General features: G+C 32.8%; 1 protein-coding gene across 1 annotated transcript in view; it reads left to right on the top strand.

The window, feature by feature from the left end:
• Positions 1-23,709, top strand: part of LOC129217404 (uncharacterized) — a 43,994-nt gene that overhangs the window by 6,324 nt on the left and 13,961 nt on the right. Inside the window, exon 2 of the mRNA XM_054851701.1 lies at positions 3,668-3,809. Within this exon, the coding sequence (XP_054707676.1) occupies positions 3,668-3,809 (142 nt within the window). The remainder of the gene's footprint in view (positions 1-3,667; positions 3,810-23,709) is intronic.

Below are 23,709 nucleotides of genomic sequence, written 5' to 3'. Positions count from 1 at the left end.
AGAATGTCTTTTTTCGCTGCTGGCTTAGAATCTAAAATTAGTTTTTAAATGAAAAACACATTAACACGTAAAATTGCTCGTATTATCAAGAAAACTTTAAAAGGGAGCACTGCGACTTACCTAGTTTGGGTAAACTTAATTTTCTTTTGCATACAATTTTGTTCAAGATATGTTTCCTATAAGTATAACGTAGATAAAAACTGCGTGTTAAAACAGAAAAGAATCGGAATTCAATTACTGATTCCCCAGGAACGCACCTCACTCTGGCTGTCTTTCGTACAACATGCGTCAACGAAATCCACGAAAATCCAAAAAGAAAAGAGAAAGAAATAAAGAAAACCACGCCAATGAGACTGTGGGATACGGCGGAAGTGGCAATAAATGCTTGTTTTTACTTTGCCAATGGCTATTTGATGGACCAAGGAGAGGGGCTGAATTTCAAGGTCACAGGACCCAGCTGGTTTGAAAGTCGAAAGGGACATTTCCCCGTTTCGGACGGAGTAGGTGACACAGCAAAAAGCAAACGAAAATTGGGAACCTGCAGTTGTTGCACGAGGTTCTCGTGTTCTGAATTGACTCAAGCACTGAGAAAATTGCCGATTACTGGGAATATTTAAGGGGAGAGAATGCTGCGTTTTATAAAATCATTATCTTTCGGAAAAATTTTGTTGATGCGAGATGTAACAACAGAGAAAAAAGGAGAGGGGTCTTTCGGGAAGGGGGGGGGGTCTGGACCCATGGACCCACCCCTTGGCTACGTCCTTGTTTTAAATTAATATATTTGGTAATTAAACTCATATAAAGATGAGATCTAGTTAAGAACACTCTCGATCAAGTCTTTTTCAACAAAATCGAATTATCATACTAAGTAATCGGCTAAGTAAAAACTCAAACTCTCCCGAACATCTTGAAACCCTCGTATATATAATACCCAATTCACTGATCGAGTAACGCTCTGACGTCACCAACAATGAAACTCGCGCCACTGCATGATAATGTTTTTTGGTAGTTGACATGCAAGGAAATACTTTATTTTGACAAGGCTGAACTGGACCCGGTCACTTGTCTTATACTGGTAAGACTCATTTTAGGAGAATGACGAAAATAAAAAGAGGTCAACAATTAACGCTATCTACAGGAGCTTAGGGTTAATCCAATACTGTGAGGGTTAAAATTTCAACTATCAAAATACCCTCAAACATGCAATTGCTTCGTTCAAATGCAGAAGCAATTTTCACTCGTCATACCTTGTGTGTGACTAGCGATTTTCTAGTAATAATAATAACAATAATCTCTAGTAACAATAAAAGAACCATCAAATTATGATTAACAATATGCAAAACTCGAAAATAAGAGAAAACGATCAGAGAGAGCTGCCCAGATTGTACATTCCTTTACATTTGTTGCCGTTTGAGTTTCCATGGAGTTGTACGATCAATGATTTTATCTCAAATCACTCTTCTTCAGCCTTGGGCAACACATTAACCGCTATTTATTATTTACGTCAAGCGCATCCACCGTGATGTAAAACTCGTATCATTCCTCTTCTTTCTTTTCCTCGCTTGGCGTGAGGAATTTAGGGGTGGGGGAGGGGTTGAGAATTTTCACGGAAGTCTTCAAATTTTCTTTTCAAAACAGTTTTTTTTTTTTTTGAAAGAAAATTCGTTTCTTTTCTTTTTTTTTTTCCTTGATGTATACATATCTTTCTTTAAAAACAATTCTTTTGCGCAGAAGACTCGTTTTTTTTTTCTTATTTGATGTGTTTATATCTTTTTTAAAAAACGAATCTTTTGCGCAGAAAATTCGTTTTTCTTATCTTATTTAATGTATTCATATCATTCTTAAAAAATAGTTCTTTTAGACAGAAATTTTTATTATTTTTATTTATCGATTTTTTTATATATATATATATTTTTTTTTCTGTTTTCATATCTTTTTTTAAAAACGTTTCTTTTAAACAGGAAACCTGCTTCTTTCCTTTTCTGTTTTTTTTTTTTTTTTTTTTGATCTTTTCTCATTTTTCTTTGAAAACGATTCTTTTACTATTTGACCGCGGATTGTATGTAATTTGGCAATCTGCCAAGTAAAGACTATTCCATCTGAAGAAATCTAGCAAGAAATCTAGAAGGGAAAATGACGGTGGGATTTTGATGCACGCTTTTTATAATGTAACTAGTGCCTTGTTCATTTATTGTATTCTCTAAAATAAAATAAGGGAAAACAAAAATAGTTACCATGGAAACAACAAAAATAAAAGAAAATATTTTCATTTCGTTCAGGAACGTAAAAGCAAAATGGTAAGCTCAAAATTTTGTTGTGAATAAATAAATCAATTAATTTTTGCCGTGAAAATATAGATCGAATATACTTTAGATTTATAAAATGTTGCTGTGAGCAAATTTTCATTTTTACAAAACAAAGGCTAAATAACAGAGAGGCAAAAGTGCACATCTGTAGCAAATCAACTAACACCCCTATAAACTAATAGATACGTCTATTTCCGCCTATAAAACGGATATCAAGCTTTCCATGTAATCGATGGTCAAATAGTAGCAGGGTGTCCTTATATATATATATATATATATATATATATATATATATATATATATATATATATATATATATATATATATATATATATATATATATATATATATATATATATATATATATATATACACTGCTCGACATTGAAAATGCAACACCAAGAAGGAGTGGTCAGAAAGTGATGAAATTTGAAAAAAAGACAGAGACAGCAAGGAGTAACAAAGAATAAGAGACCAGATTTTTAAACAAACGGACTTTTAGGGACTTTAAAACTAAAAAAAGGACTTTTAGGGGAGAGGTACCATTTACGGACCCTGATAAATCCTCAAATATGAACAGTCCTTGATAAAATTTTGATTTGAGCAAAAATTCCACATTTGACTTGTTCATTGATGCTCTGCAGTCTTTACCCCTTTTTATTTACATCCGCCTTCCCTGAAGATTTTGAAACAAAAATGTTTTCTATCTTCTTTTCTTTTGTTTTTGAAACACTTGCGCACATTGATAGAAAAGTTTTAGTAGTCTTGCACCAAATGCTAGTTTTTACTGATGTTATGAATTTCTGAAAACAAAATCATGTTTAAATGTTCATTTACTGGTCAAGGTTTTTTTTAAAACAGTATTTTTGTAGAAATTATTCTTCAGCATAATTATCAGGCGTCAAATTATCAGCACACTTAAAAATTATCATTCTATGTGTGATGTATTTCTGTGTGATCATGTATTTCTGCTGTTATATGGTTATACCAATCAATACCCTGCGTGCTAAATTAGAGGTTGCTCGGTTCCTGGTTTGGATCAAGAAATAGAGCTGTCTTCAAGACCCAATTCAATCGGTTAAATCACATGTAGTGGTACTTAAGGGTACCTTGTAGTGGAATGTATTGTTTAATGTTATCCCAATGAGGAAGTCTGAATGATGCGGTATTTTCAGCCTGCGGGAAGAAATAGCTCTTACTGCCTGACCCTCAACAGACAGGGACAAGACTTTACATGTATTCATAGAAACATAATCAAGTTATTTATTTAAGTGGTATTTATGTGTTACTAGAATATTTTAGCCTTGGTTTTGATCAGAATTGCATTTAATAGTTTCTCATTCCATTTTTAATATTTACAGTTTTCTGCCTTTTCATTTGTCGTTGCATTACTTTACTACTCCTACTTTCACTTCGACCATCTGCATTTCCACGTCACCCATATGTACGCTCATCTTGGTCATGCCCATGCTCAACACGCTATGGGACACAAATATTTGAACGGTGAGTATGAACTTCGATTACGAATTTTTTCAAAAGGGCATAAATTAGTACCGATGAGCATAACTGTAACTTGCATTGTCGCTATACGATCACTTTTACTTTTGTCTACCGCTGAAATCTAATGCCCCATTCCAAGGCAGTAACAAGATTTTTACTTAGAGAAGGGTTTTACCAAACACATTGCTAGTGAAATCTATATGAGGCAGTGAGAAACAAAGAGATGTAAGTGGCAAAATTAAAAATTTGGAGATAACCAGCACAAATGGTAGGTGTACCCCTCTTCTGTTTGGGGCATGAAATTGTACTGGTAGCCCTGGTAGGTGCTGCTGTACAGTATGATTTAGGAAAAAAAATCAATGAAAGCCCACCTAGGATGTTATCTTTATAGTCGTTTTACTCGAAACTTGAAACTTGAACTGTCCACTTACATCCCTTTGCTTCTCACTGCCTCAAATGATAGAAGGTAAACCTCTCCTCTGTCTTATGGAGATATAGTACTAGTGACCCAGGTAAGTTCTGCTATACAGCATGATTTAGAAAAACTTTTCAATGTAAGTCTACCAAGGACCTTATCTTTAAACGGGGAAACTTGAAAATGTCTATTGTCCACCTACTGTCCAACCATGGATTGTATGGAATTGGCAAACCTCCAGATAAGACGAATATATTTGAATGAGGGGGGAAAGTAAAAATTTGATGCGCGTATTCCGCTCACTTGAATGAGACTCTGCTTCTGCAAAAGCTTATATCCCTAAAAAATAATAGGTTCGTCCATTTCCGGCTGTAAAACGGATGTTTGCCTTTCCATACAATCCGTAGTCAGATGGTACATCCCTTAGCTTTTCACTGTCTCATATTATCAATAAAATTTGACTTCATTTCTATATCCTATTGCTTTTTGTGACACTAAATTATTTAAACAAGAGAGAACTGCTGAAAGAGCACTAACATGAGCTAATGTAAAAAATGAAGTATCAATTAAAAAGACTTATTCTGTAAGGAAGCAACTTTTACAAGCTACTCGAAGAACTGGCTTCCTTCTAAGCCCCAAAATGTAAGCTTTACCATACAAACCTTCTTATAATACTTATAGGGTACGTTAAAATTAATCAAGGGACCGAATTAAATCATTGGAAAAAATACTTTCTAGTAAAAAATCGGAAATAGCTGTAATAACTTTATTTATAAATATCAAGTTCCACTAAATCTAGAAAATGTGGCTTCGTTTCGTTAAAACAAGCGTTATTTTAAAAGAAATAAAATAAAAGCATCGCCGCAGTAAGTTTTGTATTTTCAAGATTACGAATAATCCGAAAAAGATAATGCGGGAAATCTGCTCAGTCACTGAAAAGTAGCTTCGTAGTAAACAGACATTGGAAAGTAGCTTTCTTGTAGCAAGCCTTACATTGCAAAGAAACAACATTTGCAGAAATCGGAACTTGATTTATGGATGGCCGAATTCCACTAAATCTCTAAAATTGGCTTCGTAATGCAGAAATAAACCTTATTTCTTCAAAGCAGAAAGAAAAAAAGCTTTGATCTCGTAAGTTTTATTTGGTTAAGATCAAAATAAAACTTTCCGATCATTTTACAAAAATCCTAAAACGACTCATAGAAAAAATACAGTATATCTACTCGGCCACTGAAAACTAGTTTCGTTGCAGAAAGACTTATACTGTAAGGAAGCAACTTTTACAAGCTACTCGAAGGGTTGACGCTTCTTTTAGCCCAGTGAATGAAGTTAAAAAAATAGGCTTTGTCGCAACTAATTCAGGGAAAGCTGAATTTTTGCAGGATGTTAGCAAATAAAGTATACACTAAAAAATACAAAGTCCCGACCCCTTCCCTCTCCCCACTCCATCCGAAACATTGCAAGAGCAGTACTATGATTATACGCTTTTCGGTCGCAACTAATTAGGGGAAAGCTGAATTTTGGCAGGATGTTAGTACATAAAGTATACACTAAAAAAACCACAAAGTTCCGACCCCTACTCCTTGCTTTCCTCCCCACCCTCTCCAAAACACTTAGACCATCAAGAGCAGTAATATGATTTTACGCTTTTCTTTCCGCAACTAATTAAGATAAAGCTGAATTTTGCACGATGTTAGTATATAAAGTGTGCACTAAAACCTAGACAGTCTCGACCTCAACCCCTCTTGCTGCTCCCCCCCCCCCCTCCTTCCGAAATATTGCACACTGATCAGTTGAGTACTATGATTATACGCGTACAGCTTGAAAATTTATGATGTTACCGAAATGTTCCTTTTTTTTTATTTCACCCCTAACAATACTATAAACCAGTGGTGCCCAACTTAAGGCCCGCGAAGCTGATCCGTGCTGCCCGTTGTTTTGTGAAGTGTTACAACTCGAAGAGCACGATTAATGACAATGTTACAAATTGTTAGCCAAATATTTAAAAACTGGTTTCTGAAAACACTGTTGGGGACCGCTGTTATACACAAATTCTGAAACATACACTTTTTATAAGATAGCACAGTTTCACCATTTTACCAACTTAATCATGTGCAGAAAACTCACAACAAAAACCAAAATGTAACTACCATAAATTAATAGCTTTTTATCATTACGTCTTGGAAAGAAATGTTTGAACAAAATTTATAGATAATAATATGATAATAATCATTTTCTTGAAATGGATCAACAATGTAATGACGTTCACTTAAAGTTTTTACTACCATGATGCAAATATTTGTAGCAAAAGTTTGTAATTCGTTTGTGTCGGCGATAGTCTACAAAATAATGTTAATACTTGGCTAACTATTTAAGCTTTAAATAAATCAGGAACAGTATATTTTAACTGAGATTATTTTCTCGCAGCGGATATTATTTACGTTTAATATTACTTTTGATTATATTTTTAAGTCTTATATAAGGGGCCATCTTCTAATATTTCGTTGGTTTGGTTCAAAATATTGTTACAGTGCATTCCACTGCAGTGTCCACACATAGACGTGCAATCGAACCTAGCTTTACGACAGATACAGTTTGAAACACATAACGTTTTCAGTTGCAAGATATTAATTGGAGAAGTTCATCTGAAGCAGAGGTAATCTTCATGAACTTAGGAATCAGTCTGTTGCATGAAGTATAATGCCAACCCCACTCTTCTGGGGGACGTTTAAAACCTAAACAAGTTTGAATCTGGTGTTGACCATAAAAACTATGGTGCAAACCTTAAAAAGATGTTGACAAGTGACGTCTGAAGTTGGTGGAAGTTTTGATAAATCAAAGATGGACTTTAGGGACATTTTTGCGATTACTTGCTTTTTACAAACTTTTGTTCAAACTTGGTTAGGTTTCAAATTTCCAGCAGAAGAATGGGTTTGGAAATATATTTCAAGAAACAGACTGATTCCTAAGATCACGGCAATTACCTCTGCTTCACATGAAATTCTCCTACTCATATCTTGAAACTGTAAAACATTGTCTTACAAACTGTAGCTGTCGTAAAACTGGGTTCGGTTGCACGTCTATGTGTGAACACTGTAGTGGAATGCATTGTAACAATATTTCAGACCAAGCCAACAAACTGTTAGATGACCCTTTATATATTAAAAAACAATTGTAGTTATAATAACTTGATGCCTTTTTTTTTTGTTGAATGCAACCTGTTTTTAAGAAACCAGTTGCAACATAGTCCTCGAGTTGTAACATTTCGCAAAACAACGGTTCACACTGATCAGTTTCTTGGGCCGGATGTGACCCGTGGGCCGTAGATTGGGCACCACTGGTTTATAATATTGTAAGAAGTGAAGTAAAAAAGGAATACTCCGGTATCATCATTAGTTTTCGAGCTGTAAGCGTATAATCATAATACTGCTCTTGCAATGTTTCGGATGGGGCGAGGGGGGGGGGGGGAGCGATAGAGGTAGTGACTTTGTGTCTTTTTAGTGTATACTTTGTATGCTAACATCTTGAAAAAAAAACAGCTTTTCCCTATTTACTTGTGACACGATAAGCGTATAATCATAGTACTGCCTCTTACAATGTTTCGGAAGAGATGGGGGGGGGGGAGAAAGAGGGGGTCGGGACTTTGCCGTATTTTAGTGTATACATTTTGTACTAACATTCTGAAAAACATTCGCTTTCCCCAAATTAGTTGCGACACGAAAAGCGCATAATCATAGTACTGCTCTCGCAATGTTTCGGAGGGGGTGGGGAGGAAAGCAAGAGGAGTAGGGATCGGAACTTTACTTTTTTAAAGAATACATTACGTACTAACATCCTGCCGAAATTCAGCTTTCCCTTAGTTAGTTGCAACATGAAAAGCGTGCAATCATAGTACTGTTCTCGCAGTGTTTCGTAGGGGATGAGGGGGGGGGGAGAAAAAGTGGTGGGGGTCGGGACTTTGTACTTTTTTAAAAAATACATTATGTATTAACATCCTGCAAAAACTCAGCGTTCTCTTAAGTAGTTGCCACACGAAAAGCGTATAATCATAGTACTGCTCTGGCAATGCTTCAGAGGGGGTGGGGGGAAAGCAAGAGGGGTGGGGGTCGGGACTTCGTATTTTTTTTAGTGTATACTTTATGTACTAACAACCTGCAAAAATTTAGCTTTTCCTAATTTAGTTGCGACACGAAACCTTTATTGACTGGGCTATTTCTTAGCGAATACATGTAAGCTTTATTATACCAAACTTCTTATAATATTTATCGGTGCTTGAAAATTAAACAACGGACCGAATTAAATCATCCGAAAAAAAAACTTTCTTGAAGAAAGTCTTATTTGGTAAGACTATACACTAAAAAACACTAAAAAAGACTACATACTAAAGACAACACTAAAAAGACAACACTTAAAAAAGAAAAAGAAAAAAATAGCTGTAATTAGAACTTTTTTGATAAATAATTAAGTTCCATTAAATCTCGAAAATTTGGCTTCATTGCGTTGAAGCAAGTTTTATTTTGAAAGAAAAAAAAAACAGCATCGCCGCAGTATGTTTAATTTTTTCAAGATTACGAATGATCCGAAAAATGGCATGTGCAAATAAAACGGGAAATCTGCTCAGTCACTGAAAAGTTGCTTCGTTGCAAAAAGACTTATTATGCAAGTAAGCAACTTTTACAAGCTACTCAGAGAGAATTCAATTGACTGTCTTCCTTACAAGGTACCAAATCATGGCCCGTATCCGGGTCCCCCCCCCCCCGAAACCCAAAATGTTTTGTGACGTAAAACAAAAGAAGGTTTTTTTTAATATTTACTAATGTCAGAAAAGGAAAATAACTAAGTTATTGATTCTGAAATTTAAAGAAATACAGAAAAAGCAATGCTAGTTCTCCTTAGCTGCAAAGCATACTTGAAATTTAGACCCTTTTATTAGGATTTCCTGCTCTCTTTCCGAATTCAGTTCTGGGCCGTCCAGGGCCAAGGCAGGTCCCTTATTGTCAGTTTGGTAGATTTGCCCTCCCCCCCCCAAAACTCTTATAAAACTTACACTGCACCGATTTTGAGCCGGGGACTCCCCAAGGGTCGGGCCCCTCGTTTCCGATTAGGCTAGTATCCGGTTACCAAGATGTGTCAAATTCAGCTCCTTGATACATCCTGCGTAAAAAATGCAAAAATCATGATTCTAACGTTTTTGTAGCATATTTTTCGAGATAAATTTTTGTGACTGATATGTTCCATGTCTTGCCAATTATTTTATATCGAATTCAGTAATTTGGAAGCTCTTTTGTTATTACTTGTTTTTATCTTACTTCTACTGCATACTGTTAATATCTTAAGCATGATAAAAAAAAATATAGCTCTGCTCTATTTCATTTTCTGCACTACTTGTGATTGAAAAAAAAAAAGTCTGTTTTGAAAAATATTTCATTACATTTATTTTTAACTTTAAAACGGGTGTGTCTTAAAAAAGTATAATCATTTTTGTAAAACTGTGCAATCAACTTCTGGAAAGTGCAAATAAAGTGCTTTAAATAATTTCAACTGTTCTAGAGTCTAAGAAAATTATTTGAGTTTTTGAAATTCCTTGAAAAGTACTTCAATTTTGTCTCTTATCAGGAAAATAAAGTATGAATTGTTCAAATGGCCAGAATATTACTCTTTCGTTCTTATTCTGAAATATTATATTCTGATCTATTATTTTCTGAAAATGGGGGAGGAAGGAATGTTGGGGAAATGATCCAAAACAAACTACACTAAAAGCCGATTATAAGCAAATGACGATGTGCTTCTCTTTTCTCCTCCCTCGTTTTTCCTCTCTGTCGATTAATGTCAACGATTTGTCGAGCAAGTATTTTTTTTTTCTTTTGATTGATCTTAATTTGCAAAACAAATGCATAACTTGAAAAAGGTTTTGTTTGCCTATTTTTCTTCATTCAATTGCTTTGCAACATTTGTCAAATAAAAGGTATGTTTTAGCTGGCATTTTCCATCAAAAGTTACATTACCCATGCATTTAGGGGCCCAGTAGCAAATTGAGGAAAACAAAAATGTTTTTTTATCATCGTTCATCATAAATAGCTGAGAATAAGCTGTAAATTTCAGAAATTAGTCACCTACCTATGTACAATTTGTTTACGTGCTTTCGAGAAAATATCACTGATGTTCATGAAGATATAAGCATTTTTCTCAAAACTACGAATTTTATTTGAAGGTTTTTGGCTCATAACTCGCAAAGTTTTCTATCAAAGTTTACCAAACTTTCAGAAAACTTAACTGCATACAAGAGAAGTATAGTATTGAAATCTGAAAGTAAAACATTTAAAATTTGATAAAATATGGACATTTAAAGCAATTAATTTTTCTCTGCGCATGCGCGAAAGATAGCAATTTATAACTTTCATAATCCAAACCCGAACTAGATTCTCGAACTCATAATTAAATTCCAGTTCAATATATTAAAAATTCAGAAAGTTATCAGCGATATAATGAGCCGAATTTGAATAGATCTTGGATAAGCGACAGCTCGTTAGGGGTCGTTACGCAAGTTTGCAACATTTGCTTGAAATCGCTCAATGTAATTCATAATAAAAACAGATTATTTGCGAACGATCCCTCGCGATTCGCAGTCTGCCCAAGAGCTATACTTTTTGAATTTTTAAGAAATTGAACTGAAATTTTATTACTTAAAGTTGGGAAATCTAGTTGGGGTTTAGATTATGAAAGTTATAAATTGCTTATCTTTCGCGCATGGGCAGAGAAAAATTAATTGCGTTAAACGTTCATATTTCATCAAATTTTCAACCTTTTAATTTCAAATTTTAATATTATACTTCTTTTTCGAGCTGTCGAGTTTTCTGAAATTTTGGTAAGCTTTGATGGAAAACTTTACACATTATGTGCCAAAAACCTTCAAAAAAAATTCGTAGTTTTGAAAGAAATGCTTATGTCTTCATGAATATCAGTGATATTTTCTCGTAAGTACGTAAAAGAATTGTACATAGTAAGGTTCCTAATTTCCGAAATTTACAGATTATTCTCAGCTGTTTACGATGAACAATGATCAAAAAACATTTTTCTTTTTCTCAATTTTTGCTGGTCCCCTAAATGCATGGGTGATATAACTTTCAGTGGAAAATGACAGCTGAAACATGCCTTTTGTGTGACAAAAGTTACAAAGTAATTGCTCTTTTTTAATTCTCGAGAAATCCTTTAAAATGTGAATTTTTGAAAGTGTCCCAATACTTTTAGTCATATAGGTTAGGACCACACAACTTTAAACGGGAATTTCTCATTTTGAACTCAGCTGCAGATACCACTTTTGCGCTTATCCTGCAGTATAGGGTACGTGAAAATTAATCAAAGGACCGAATAAATCATAGTAAAATAGCCTTCTTGAGTAGGGGGAAAAGGCCGGTTTCGCTGCAGCAGGCGCAGCCGGCTGCGCCTGTTACCTCCGCCTCTCAATCCACCTCCCAACTCCCTCCACCTGTGACCTCCGGGTTGCGCCTCCCCGCCGCCTCTGACCTCCGCCCCCCCCCCACCGCCTCTGACCTTGGGTTGATCCGCCTCCCCGGGGCCGCCGCGTTTTCGCTCGCCCACGTTTTCGCGCGCCCGCGTTTTAGACTTTGTCATTTTTTCTTATAATCTTTTATGAGGATATTTCCGCGCATTTTTGAATATTTTCCCGCGCTTTTGGACTTTGTCGTTTTTTACTTTTAGGATGGCAACACTTGTTGTCATGGCAACTGAAGTTTTAGTTTTCGGGTGGCAACACTTGTTGCTATGGTAACCAAAGTTTTTACTTTTCGATTTTTACTTTTAAGAACGTTCGTGGCGCCATCTATCGGGACTCTGAATATTTTTTTCCGGACTTAGAATATTTCTGCGAATTTAATTATTTTTATTTTACAGAGTGTCGGGAATCGAACACCCAAACTTTGAGTTAGCAAAAACGTATGCTAACCACTATGCTATATTTTCCATTACCCTTTCAGTCTTAATGTGAATCTGTACCATGACAACGAATATTACAATTTAATTAATTTTAAAACCATCAATTAATTTACTCTTTAGTACTAATCAAGACACATCATTAACTGAATTTCAGCTCATAATTGAAACTATCATCATTATTATTATTTTTCATAATAACAAAGTTTTTCACTTAAGTAAAGATTTATTTAAATACAACCCATTCGAGATTTTAGATTTATTTCAATGCTTTGTGGACTTGAAATATATTTTAAACTTTGATTTTCTTTTTCATGCATTTAAAACTTTATCATTTTTTTTTACAACATTGATTCTTTGCATGAATTTCAAAACTTGCAATCAATTTACTCTTAGCATTAATTAACACTTATCATTAACAAATTTTCACGGAATTTTTTAAAATCATCTTAAATATGTTTTTTTTTTTCTTTTTTTACTTTCATACAACAAAATATTTTTTCTAACTTCTTAAATTTTCTTAACTATTTTTTTTTTCTTTGTCAAATTTACAAAATAATTTTTCTAACTTGTAAAAATTTCGAAGAAATAATTTTCTTAGCTATTTTTTTTTTTTTTACTTTCATACAAGATATTTTTTCTAACTTGTTAAAATTTCGAAGAAATAATTTTCTTAACTATTTTTTTTCTTACTCGTAATTTTTTTTTATTACGAATAAAAATGAAATATTTTTTTTTTTTTTTACTTTCATACAACAAAATATTTTTTCTTACTTGCTAAATTTTCGAAGAAATAATTAACTTAAATATTCTTTCATACATTTTGAACTTTAACGTTTTTTCCTGTCATTTAGCACTTTGATTATTTTTTTTCACTATTTTAGCGTTTTTCAATTATTTTCAGTCTTTAACTATTTTCTTACTTTTTAGTCTTTAACTAATTTCAAGCATTTCAGACTTAGATTATTTTTCCGTGATTTCGATTTTTTTTAGTACATTTTAGAGTTTGATCACTTTTTCGCTTGTTTTTACTTTATCGTTTTTTTTTTTTTTTTTCGATATTTTTAAACTTAGAAATTATTCACAATTAGTGACAGGAATCGAACCCTCAAATTTTTCGAAACATTATCAGGTCTACAATTTTCATCCAACTTATTTAATTTAAAAACTTGCAATCAATTTACTCTTACCAGGAAACATCAAGAGTTCAGTAATCATGAAAAAAGTTAAAAATGGTCGCATTCGAAAGAGTATCTTTAGAGAAAAATTTGACCCAAATATTGTGTGCCCTCGTCCTTTTGTTTTTGAGATATGGGGGGTCAAAGTCTGTCGAAATCTTACGAAAATTCGCCAAATTTAAAGACTTGGCAAGAAATGGAAAGTACCACGTGATTTCATCGCCTGCGTCTAGCAAGACTCTCATTTCCATTTCTGGTCATCTGCAAAGCGCGTAAACGATGTTTCGAACTAACCCTTTATACTTGTGTGGGTAAAATTAAAAAGTAACTATGAAGCCTGTGAAATGGAAACTAGTGAGCTTTATCCAGAGGAGCTACAACTTTATAACGAAATTGAACGTAGGATTTAACTTTGTAATCGTGATAATAATGCATTTCAGAATTTAAGTGCATTTCAAGTGTGTTTTACTTAACTAATTTAAGTTTGTACTCTTGTAATGAAATGTGCTGTAAGTAATTAATAATTATGTACGAGAATTAATATGAATAAGTAAAAAAACATGCTTATTAAAGCTTATATATTGAAAATAAAATGGATAGTTTTTGATATTGAAAGAACATGATCATGGATTGTAGTATCCCAGCTCTTATTTATTTTTTCAAAAGTTATTATCATTCATGTAGTTTTATTGTCTGACCACTGCTAGCGAAAATGTTTAATTTAAAATTGAAAAAAATAATAATTAAAAAAAAGAAAACAACGGATAGTAAATGTCAAAAATTTGCACAGCAAAACTAACGATGTCGGAAATTACTTCATAACAGATTCTTATCAAAAATTTTATAGTCGACGTTCATTACAACAACCCCTGTAGTTCGAAAAAGTCTGTCACTGCAACTGAAAGTCGCTATAACGTAAATGCACATCATATTGCATGTTATTTAGTTATTTTTAAAAATACTGAAGTCACTTTTACCAATTATGTTTCACGTTAAAAGGGAATTCAAATACGAGCAAAATAAAAATCAATACAGTTTTTTTTTTTTTTTTTGTTTGACTTGTTAGAGGGTTTACACATAACTTGAAAACGATACACATAACGAAAAACACACTGGAAATAACTGACAGAAATCGTTTTTTTTTAATTTGAGAACATGGTTTGAAATCTTTAAAAATGTCGTTTTCTTCGTATTTAGATATTGTTGAAAACTTTAGATTTACGACTTTTCAAAAAAAAAAAAAAAAAGACTTTAAAGTGTGTTTACCGTTTCTCTACGGTTATCATATTTTTTTCAAAACAGTTTCATCATCGAATAAACTCTTTCAGTGGAAATATTTCACCCGCAGAAACATAAAAGTTTTAAACATCAGTTTTTTAACAGACAGTCTTAAGAATAACAAAAAATTCCATTGTTTTTACAATAAAATAAAACAAATATTTCGGGCTGTGGCGTTTTCCCCTATACAGTTGCACGTTAATATCCCGGAACACAAGCCCCTAAAAATTTCAATGCCGCAATTTGTGCCACGACACCCCGTGCCTTGGTAGTCACCCCGAGTAAAGAATTAATGCGATATTTCTCACGCGCTTTGGTGGTGACCAAATATGGAAGTGAAATGTCTTGTCAGATGCAGATGTTGAATTCGCGCCGTACCTTCCATTTCTGAACAAAACTCGCTAAATTTGGCGACTTTACTAAAAATTTCGGCAATTTTTAAGACATCATATTTTGATAACGTGGTCACGAGGGCACGTAGTTTCAGTGCCATAAACATGTTTTCCAATGCTCTTTCGAATGCCACCAATTTGGAATTTTTTTGAATTTCCTTGATCGTGATGTTTCCTGGTTAGTAGTAATTAACACTTATCATTAACAAATTTTCACGATTTAAAAAAAATCAACTTAATTAATTTTTTTCCAGTAAGCAAATTTCGCACTCAAGTTACATTTCATCACTACATATGCTTTTCAAGAGTTTCATTTAATTTATCACATTTTATTTAATCAACTCTAATAATTATTTTTTGATTAGTATTTAACTTAGTCATTTTATCGCATAGTATTTTACTTTATTACTTTTTTTTTCATACAAGCACTCTTGTTAGAATAAAACAAAATTTTCAACTTTCATGAATTAGAATTACTTTGACTATTTCATTTTCCCAATAATATTTTATTTTACTTTAACAACTAATTTCTTTAACAAAATCGATATCATTTATTTTAGTCTTTATCCTTTTCGAACGATACATCCAAATGGTCAGCTATACGTTAAATTAAGAAACTTAATCTAAAATTTAACAAATTAAGTTATAACTAAATACTGAGTAAAATTAAGTACAAAAGACTAACCTTTTTGGGGTGAAATCCCTCAAGTACCAGCTATCGCGAAGTTATTTAAAAACAATGAATGAAATTGTAATAAGTGGATTGTTAATTATAACTCAATCTCACAAAATTACAACTACAGGCATGTTTTATTTGAAATCGCTGCATACGGCTGGCTGCCCATCGTCGATTTGCAGAAGGCATGCCGTGATATCGGCAAATCAACGCGGCTGTTGAAAAAAAGCTACCCTGATCCTACAGAACTTCGGATCGTCCACACACACCGATGCGAATTGAGGAAATGACTTTATCAATATTGCTATCTACCCCTTTACCGATAACAGATAACAAACCCCACGTGCGAGTATTATTCACCCCTAGCCTACGTCTTTCAAGTGAAGTCACTGTTTCTGACCAATTAAAATCAGTTCACGTTTCTCAAACGTCACAGCAAATCTCAATCATAGATCGTCAATAGCCTGATGCCAGGTTTTCCAAACAAAATTTTAGATTTTAATTCGTAATTTCGAATTAATTTCTTTTTCATTTCAATCTTATAAAAAAAATTTCCAACTTGTAAGAATATTTCTTTCAAAAACAAATTTTTGATTCAAAACAGTATTTTTTCAAACTTGTAGTATTTTTCTACTTAGAAAATGAAATCAAATTTTTTTTTTTTCTTCAATCATATAAAATGTTTTTAAGAAATAATTTCTCAAACTTGTAATATTTTTCCACTAATTAAAAAAAAAATCTTTTTTTTTTTCAATCATATAAAAATAAATTTTTAATGTTACAAAAATAAATTTTTCTGCAAAAATATTTTTTTTCAAAACAAAAAAAAAAATAATAATAATAATATTTTTGTAACATATAATTTTTTTTTTCTTTTCAATCTTTTTTTTTTTTTTTGCAAAACTTTTTTTTTTTTTTTTCAAAAATTTTCAAACTTACAAAATAAAATTTTTTTCAACTGAATCTTTAAACGCAATGATTTAATTAAATTTTAAACTCAATAACACTTTACTCTTAGTATTAATAACCAATAGCACTTAACCATTTACCCTTTGCACTCTAAGTATTAATTAACACACACGCATCACAAATAATAATAATAATGTTTAAGATACTTACAAATCATCCACTCAAGCTTTCAAATATCCATCTAGCTTGTTATTGTTCATTCGTGTGAGGAACTTGTAATAAAACTTTACTCATTAACCGAAATTATAAGCGAAAATATCACATTTTTAGCACTTAAGATAATCATACAATTAACAAATTGGTTTTAACTTTGAATTTAAGAAAAATAAAAACTTTCTACACACTTAGTAACATATCTATCGATATTAATTCATGACAAATCACAAATAGGTGAGGGTCTTTTATCAATCATGTGACCAACTAAGTTAAGAAAGAGCGTTCTTATCTCATATGAGAATTTGAAGGTCTATATTAAAATTTTTCTCCAATATAAGTATATAGACACGTACGAGTTTATGTATGTGAATATAACTGTGTATTGTTTTCAAACCATTGACATGTTTAAGCTTTACGGTTCTAATTTTGACTTTCCACTTAGCATTAGTCGAAGTCCTTCGCATGTATTAATCTATTGAAATATCACAAAAATTATATTTTCATTCAGACTTAATTACAAAACCATACAATAAGATGAAGACAACACCGATAGTATCAAGATTACTTACAAGAAAGTGCATATTGAAAGATATGAAAGTGATTTCAAAGTATAATCCATCAACTATATTCAACAACAGAATAAAAACACAAGTTTCCTTTAAAATGATAAAAATCATTCATTCACACACAGTAAAAGACAATTAAATAAACCTACATCTTTAAGTAAAACTCTTCAAAACTTTCAAGCACATTTCTAACATCGATTACATTGAATAAATCAGATACGAAACATTTTAAACACCGACTATCAACATTCAGAGTAACGAACTCACGAGCCAAGACTTCCCAATTAACATTATAAAGAGCCTGTTCGAAAAAAGTGTCGAACTTTCGCCCCCTTGTTAATGATTCACATTCATGCACTCTCATGTAGAAAATGAATCCATTTTCACAATCCACACATTCTTTTTTAGAAAGGTAGTTTATGTTGCGTATATGAGCTCATTAAATAGACACTTACGTAGAGAATCAGCTAATTTACCAACTCCTTGTGCTATGCATGTGCTGATTTTATCACATCGACAATCACAGGGATATTTTTTTCTCAATTTCCGAAAGGATGTACTCTTTTAGAATATAAGTCATAAGTTTGTCTTTGACACTACGTGAGATACAAGGGGATGCGTAACACAATTTGTCAATCTGGCTTTCCAAAAGTATCACTCGCTCTGGCATTAACTGGAACACTTCTCGTTTTATTTTGAACAGTCTTTGCACACTAACACAGATGTTACCATTTACACTCTCGTTAAACACACAAACGCCCTTTTTTTACAACAAAAGCGTAACCACCGTCTTCGGTTAACTTTCGATTTATATTTTTACGTAGACTTGAAATAAGTGAACTCCACACATCTGGTTCTAAGGAAATACCATCCTTAGTTGGACGAAGAACACCATCTTTGCCACATATGTATCTTCTAATCTGCACACGCGTGCGTTTCCGAAAAGTATTCACTAAAGTGAAAATATTATCACCCAAACGTATCATATCATCAGGCTGTGGAGAAGCCACAATGTTCATTTTCAAGTTCGTTGCATCCATCTGTTTATCTTCAGGCTTCAAAGTTTCAGAATGATTTTCACCAACGTTACTCATTCTTAACTCTCATAGGATTAGGAGTCACAATACTAAAAATAACTTCCTGTGAACTTTCACAGGCGGAGGGAGTTGGGAGGTGGACTGAGAAGTGGAGGTGACAGGCGCAGCCGGCTGCGCCTGCTGCAGCGAAACCGGCCTTTTTTCCCCTACTTTCTAGTAGCAAGCCTTACACTGTAAAGAAACAACAACAGCAGAAACCGGAACTATATTTATGGATGATCAAACTCCACTAAATTTCTAAAATTGGCTTCGTTTCGCACAAATAAACCTTATTTCTTCAAAAAAAGAAACAGTTCAGAAAAAAAGAAAAGAAAAAACACTTTCTTTTCGTAAGTTTTATTTTTTTCAAGTCAAAATACAACTTTTTGATCATTTTACAAATGATCCAAAAACGACGCCTAGAAAAAAATGCGGGAAATCTATTCAGCCACTGAAAACTAGCTTCGTTGCCGAACGACTTATTCTGTAAAGAAGCAACCTTTACAAGCTACTCGAAGAGAAAATTCAGTTGACTATTTTCCTTTCCAATTCCATAAATGTAAGCTTTATCATACTACTAGCAGAACCCACACTTCGATGCCCGTGCCCCTCAGTTTTTATGCCAAGTTCGCCACCAAAGGCGGCTGTTTAAATAAATTTGGCAGCGGTATTAATTAATCTATATCTATCCCTTTCATATTTTCTATACCTATTTCCAGTTGCGTTTTGTGTCATTCACCTTTTTACGCCAAAATTGCTAACAAAGATCATCCAAAAAACTGAGCTTTATTCGTTTAATTAAATATCGCAAAAAAAAAAAAAAAAAAAAAAAAACTCTCCTTGCTTACCGTAGTTTGCAAAAAGCAGCGTTTGCAAAAAAAAAAAAAAAAAAAGAAAAGAAAGAAAGAAACACTTCAATATTTTAAATAAATTAAGTACGCAAATATGTTACGTAAAATAGATACAGCGAAACGTCCGGCGGAAGCGAGAAGCAATTGCGATTAAAAAGAACGGTACATCTAGGACAAAAAGGAAATCCAGTACCCCCGTATGAAAAAATGTAACTATTGAAAATATCGTTTGAGAAAAGGAGAAAAAAACCTCTAGAGTAAAAAAAAAAGAACCCTTCCCCCCCCCCCCCCCCCATCCCGTCTGATGTCAAATAACCAGTAATCATATTTTTTAACTAAAATGCGTGAACATCCTTTAAAAACGAAAATGCAATCCTTTGCAATCTAAAATATTTTGCGAAATAAACAAATAATCCGCAAGTCCATTGTTTATAGCCAAATTCACCAAGCGACTTTCAAATTAAAAAAAAAAAATCAATTAACATTCGCACAATGAACTATGACAACGGCGCAATAACCAAATCAAGAAACCACCTGTTCTACTATTCAACCGCAATCGTAGCCCTATCCCTATCATGACGTCACAGAATGAAAAAACATTTTTTCCCCCTACCGAGAAAAATGTGTCACTTTGAATTTTAAAATATCGTAAAAAAAAGCTCTTGTATATTTTATTTTTGGGCGAGGGGGGGGGGGAATTCTGAAGAAGGTGAGATGTCCTGTCTACTACATACTAAATTTTCAGAAAGAAAGCACTCATACATTTTGTAGGATGAGTTAAGAAAGAATTAAACACAGGAATAAGCGAAAAAAGAAGTTTTTTTCCAAATTTCATAAATTAAAAAAAAAAAAGCTATCGCGTATTTTTGAAAAAAAAAATCTGAGGAGGGCGAGACATGTTTTGAATGCCAGATACTAAATTTTCAGAAAGAAATATCTAATACTTTTTGGGGGATGGGTTTAGTAAAAAGTTAAATCCGTGAAAAAACGAAAAATAAAGGTTTTTTCACAAAAATTCATAAAAAAAATTCAAAAATCGGTCAATCTTCAAAATTTTTTCGGTCGTCATATTTGAAATTAAATTGCTTACCCTATGGTACAAAAAATATTTTCCTGGCGCGATTGGTTGGGCGTCTGTGACGAATTGAACACAAAAAAGGGTTTAAAATCACACAAAACATTTAATTAAAAAAAACTAATTAGAAATTAAGAATTTCGGGTTCCAGGTGCACGCCCCCAGGGTACGTTCGGTTTTTGTGCCAAGTTTTAGAGCTTTAGGGGCTATGGGGTCTTCTGGCCATAGGGTACAAACAAAGAAACACCGTCGCTCTTATATATATATATATATATATATATATATATATATATATATATATATGTATATATATATATATATATATATATATATATATATATATATATATATATATATATTAGGGTGGTTCTTATTTATATGGGAAAAAAAATTTTGGAATTCAACAAGTGACGCCCCCTAGTTTTGTGACACTATAATAAAAAGTAACGTGTGCAAAATTTGAACTCGATCGGTCAATAATAACACGTGCCCCTAGGCTGTTGAACTTAAACACTTTTGATAATTTTCTCACAAATCGAGTTTTTACTTCAGACCTAGTACATTGTTTCTCCTTGGTTTGCAAAATATTTTTACAGTGAGGTAGCACTAAAATTAATCTTTTTAATTATTTTATATCATCTAAAGATTTTACGTTGAATAGGAATGAAATAATGCTTTACAAACTTTCCTTAATCGTATGCTTTTCTCAATGTATCTCGATAATGGGTATTTTTTCCGATAGTCTTGGACGGTCTGTAAAATAAATTGTTTTTGTGACTCATATTTGGTAAAGTAGTTGTGAAATTTTTCGATTAATATTGTGCTCCAGTTGTATCATTCACAATTTTCAGTATTTTAACGATCTCTCTTCCCTTTAAATAGCTTCCTTCATTTTGCCGTGAATCAGGGTCAAATAATAAAAAATCTTTTAGTATTTGTAACTTATCAAAGTTTTATTGACTCGTAATTGATTCTATAAAGAGGAAGATCTTTACTAAGAAAGTATTCCAACTCATTTACTGTTTTCTGAAATTTGTTAAACAATCATCAGACTCGTCTTCCTTATCACAAACATTTTTTGGACTAGTCTTTTTCTATCTTCAAAGTTAATTCCTTCATCCAATACGGAAAAATCTACTAGTTTATCCCCTAAATACCATAGGTGATTTATGAGTTTTCCAATCACTGCTTCTGCTGCATGTTTGTCGTCATTTTGTACGCTGCTAGTTTTTCAGACACATTATATTATTCAAAAGAGCCTCGATTGGGTTGCTGCGAAAAATCATATCTTCATACAGCATTTAGTTGTAAAACAGCTTTGTAAAACAGCATTGAAGGGCTTTTTTTTTCGTGTAAGGTCAATTTAAATTGTTTCCTAAACATTTTCAAACTAAAATTTCTTTTGCCACCCATCTGGCTCAGGAATAAGCTCCAAGTTGCCGAAAACATATCCCTGTAGGAAGAAATTCACCAGTAAATATTGTTACAAGTTATGAGTATTCTCTATAATTTTTCTCAATCCCGCTTTTTACGAACAATAATATGTCATCAACTTCGTCTTTTAGAATTTAAGTGATAGGTTTACTTGATTGAAATGTTATAAGTTCTGAATGATGGAGATCTTTCTACAAAATTTTGAGCGCTTAAATAATTGAATGTCTGATCTAAAACTAAGAAAGGCAAGAACTTCTGCAGTACGATTTCAAGTGCATGATGATGGCAATCCAAATGTAATATATCACCGTTCAATTTTTGTTCTAAAAAATTGCATGCACAATTTATTCGCACGGTATTGCAAGTCATTGTATCAAACACTACAGTTAGAACAGTTAGCAATAAAGAGCAATCATCTAAGATATCATATACAACTACAATTGAAGAAATATCTAAGGAATTCCGAGTAGCTGTTCAATATTAGGACCTGAAGCTATCACGGTAATCCTGTCGGCGTTCTTTTTCCAGTTACATCTGGGTGTACCTTTGTATCCCAGTGAATAACTACAAAATCTAAATTTAAAATCATGAAATTTAATTTTACCTCTCGAAGATTTTCTCTTGCTCTCTTAAGGAATGCACGATTGATCCCTAGGTCATTTGGATTTAAATTTACTGCATCTACATAGGCTGGAAATAAATGAACAACATCTTTATCCCTAATATGGTATTTGTCTAACAGTGATGAAAGGCGAGCAGATATCAATAGTTGTCAAGATTTTTGCTTTGCTTTAGACCAGCTCTAGAAAACAAAAGTTCAACAGGTTAGGATAGATACCTATTTCGGTTTCTAAATCTTGTGAATAGCAAAAATTTGATGATAATAAAAGATTATTATCATATATTTTTTAAATTTATATTTTAGCTATGGAAAATACAGTATAATTTTGTGTTAGGAGTAATCGAGGATTTTTCGAAATATATATTTAAAAAAATTAAAAATTGCTTAAGCATTTAGATATGTTTATAACTAAAGAACAGCGAATTAAAATACAATTGCAATTACTTATATTTATAGCATTGAAACCTTGCGACTCTATTTACCCACATACACAGGGAATTTTGTAAATCAACACCCCCAAAGTCTGGAGGAGGCAATTTGTTTTTGTCAAAGACCATTCATTAATGGCCTATAGAATCCCTGGTGTCCATCTTGGTGGGAAGAAACGTTCCTCTGCCGCTTGGTTGGAACAAGCGCAAAAGAGCTGTACGCTTGACCAAAGGACATTGGTGTACAAGTATCCTCTGTAACATGTTAGATTTTACAGAATGAAAGTGAGAGAATGGTCACGGTCAGTCTGGAAGTAGCAACACCTATTGAGGTTCAAAATTACTTTAAATATAAAACGTTAGAATATTTTTACATAAAAATGAGAAAATCCGCAATGTTTTCTTCGAAACTATATATATATATATATATATATATATATATTCCCTCTAGACAAGATGTTAAAGGTGGAGACGTGGTCGCCACTTGCTGTTGAGTACGAAAAAAATTTTGCCGACTAAAAAATGTCAGGGCAGTTGCCAAAGCCGGCGACCGACAATTCCAGAAAAAGAAAATGAAATATGTGATAAATGGGCGATTAAAAATTATCCTTATTTAGCATATATTCAGACATATATGCTTTGAGTTCGTTATATTTGTATGATGTCTTATGTTTCTAATTTTAAAACCAGATTTTAAATTCATATTGTATTTTTCAGAAAGGAACTGCAATTGAATAAAGAAGTCTAAGACATAAATTTGTACATAATACAATATTACAAAAATACCGTGGTGGGGAATGTAAAAATTAGTTTTAGAACATGGTTTGAAGTGGCCAC

This window comes from Uloborus diversus, chromosome 2, assembly GCF_026930045.1.
Source record: "Uloborus diversus isolate 005 chromosome 2, Udiv.v.3.1, whole genome shotgun sequence".
In the NCBI taxonomy this organism is placed as follows: Eukaryota; Metazoa; Arthropoda; class Arachnida; order Araneae; family Uloboridae; genus Uloborus; species Uloborus diversus.
This window is presented reverse-complemented; position numbering and strand designations above follow the sequence as displayed.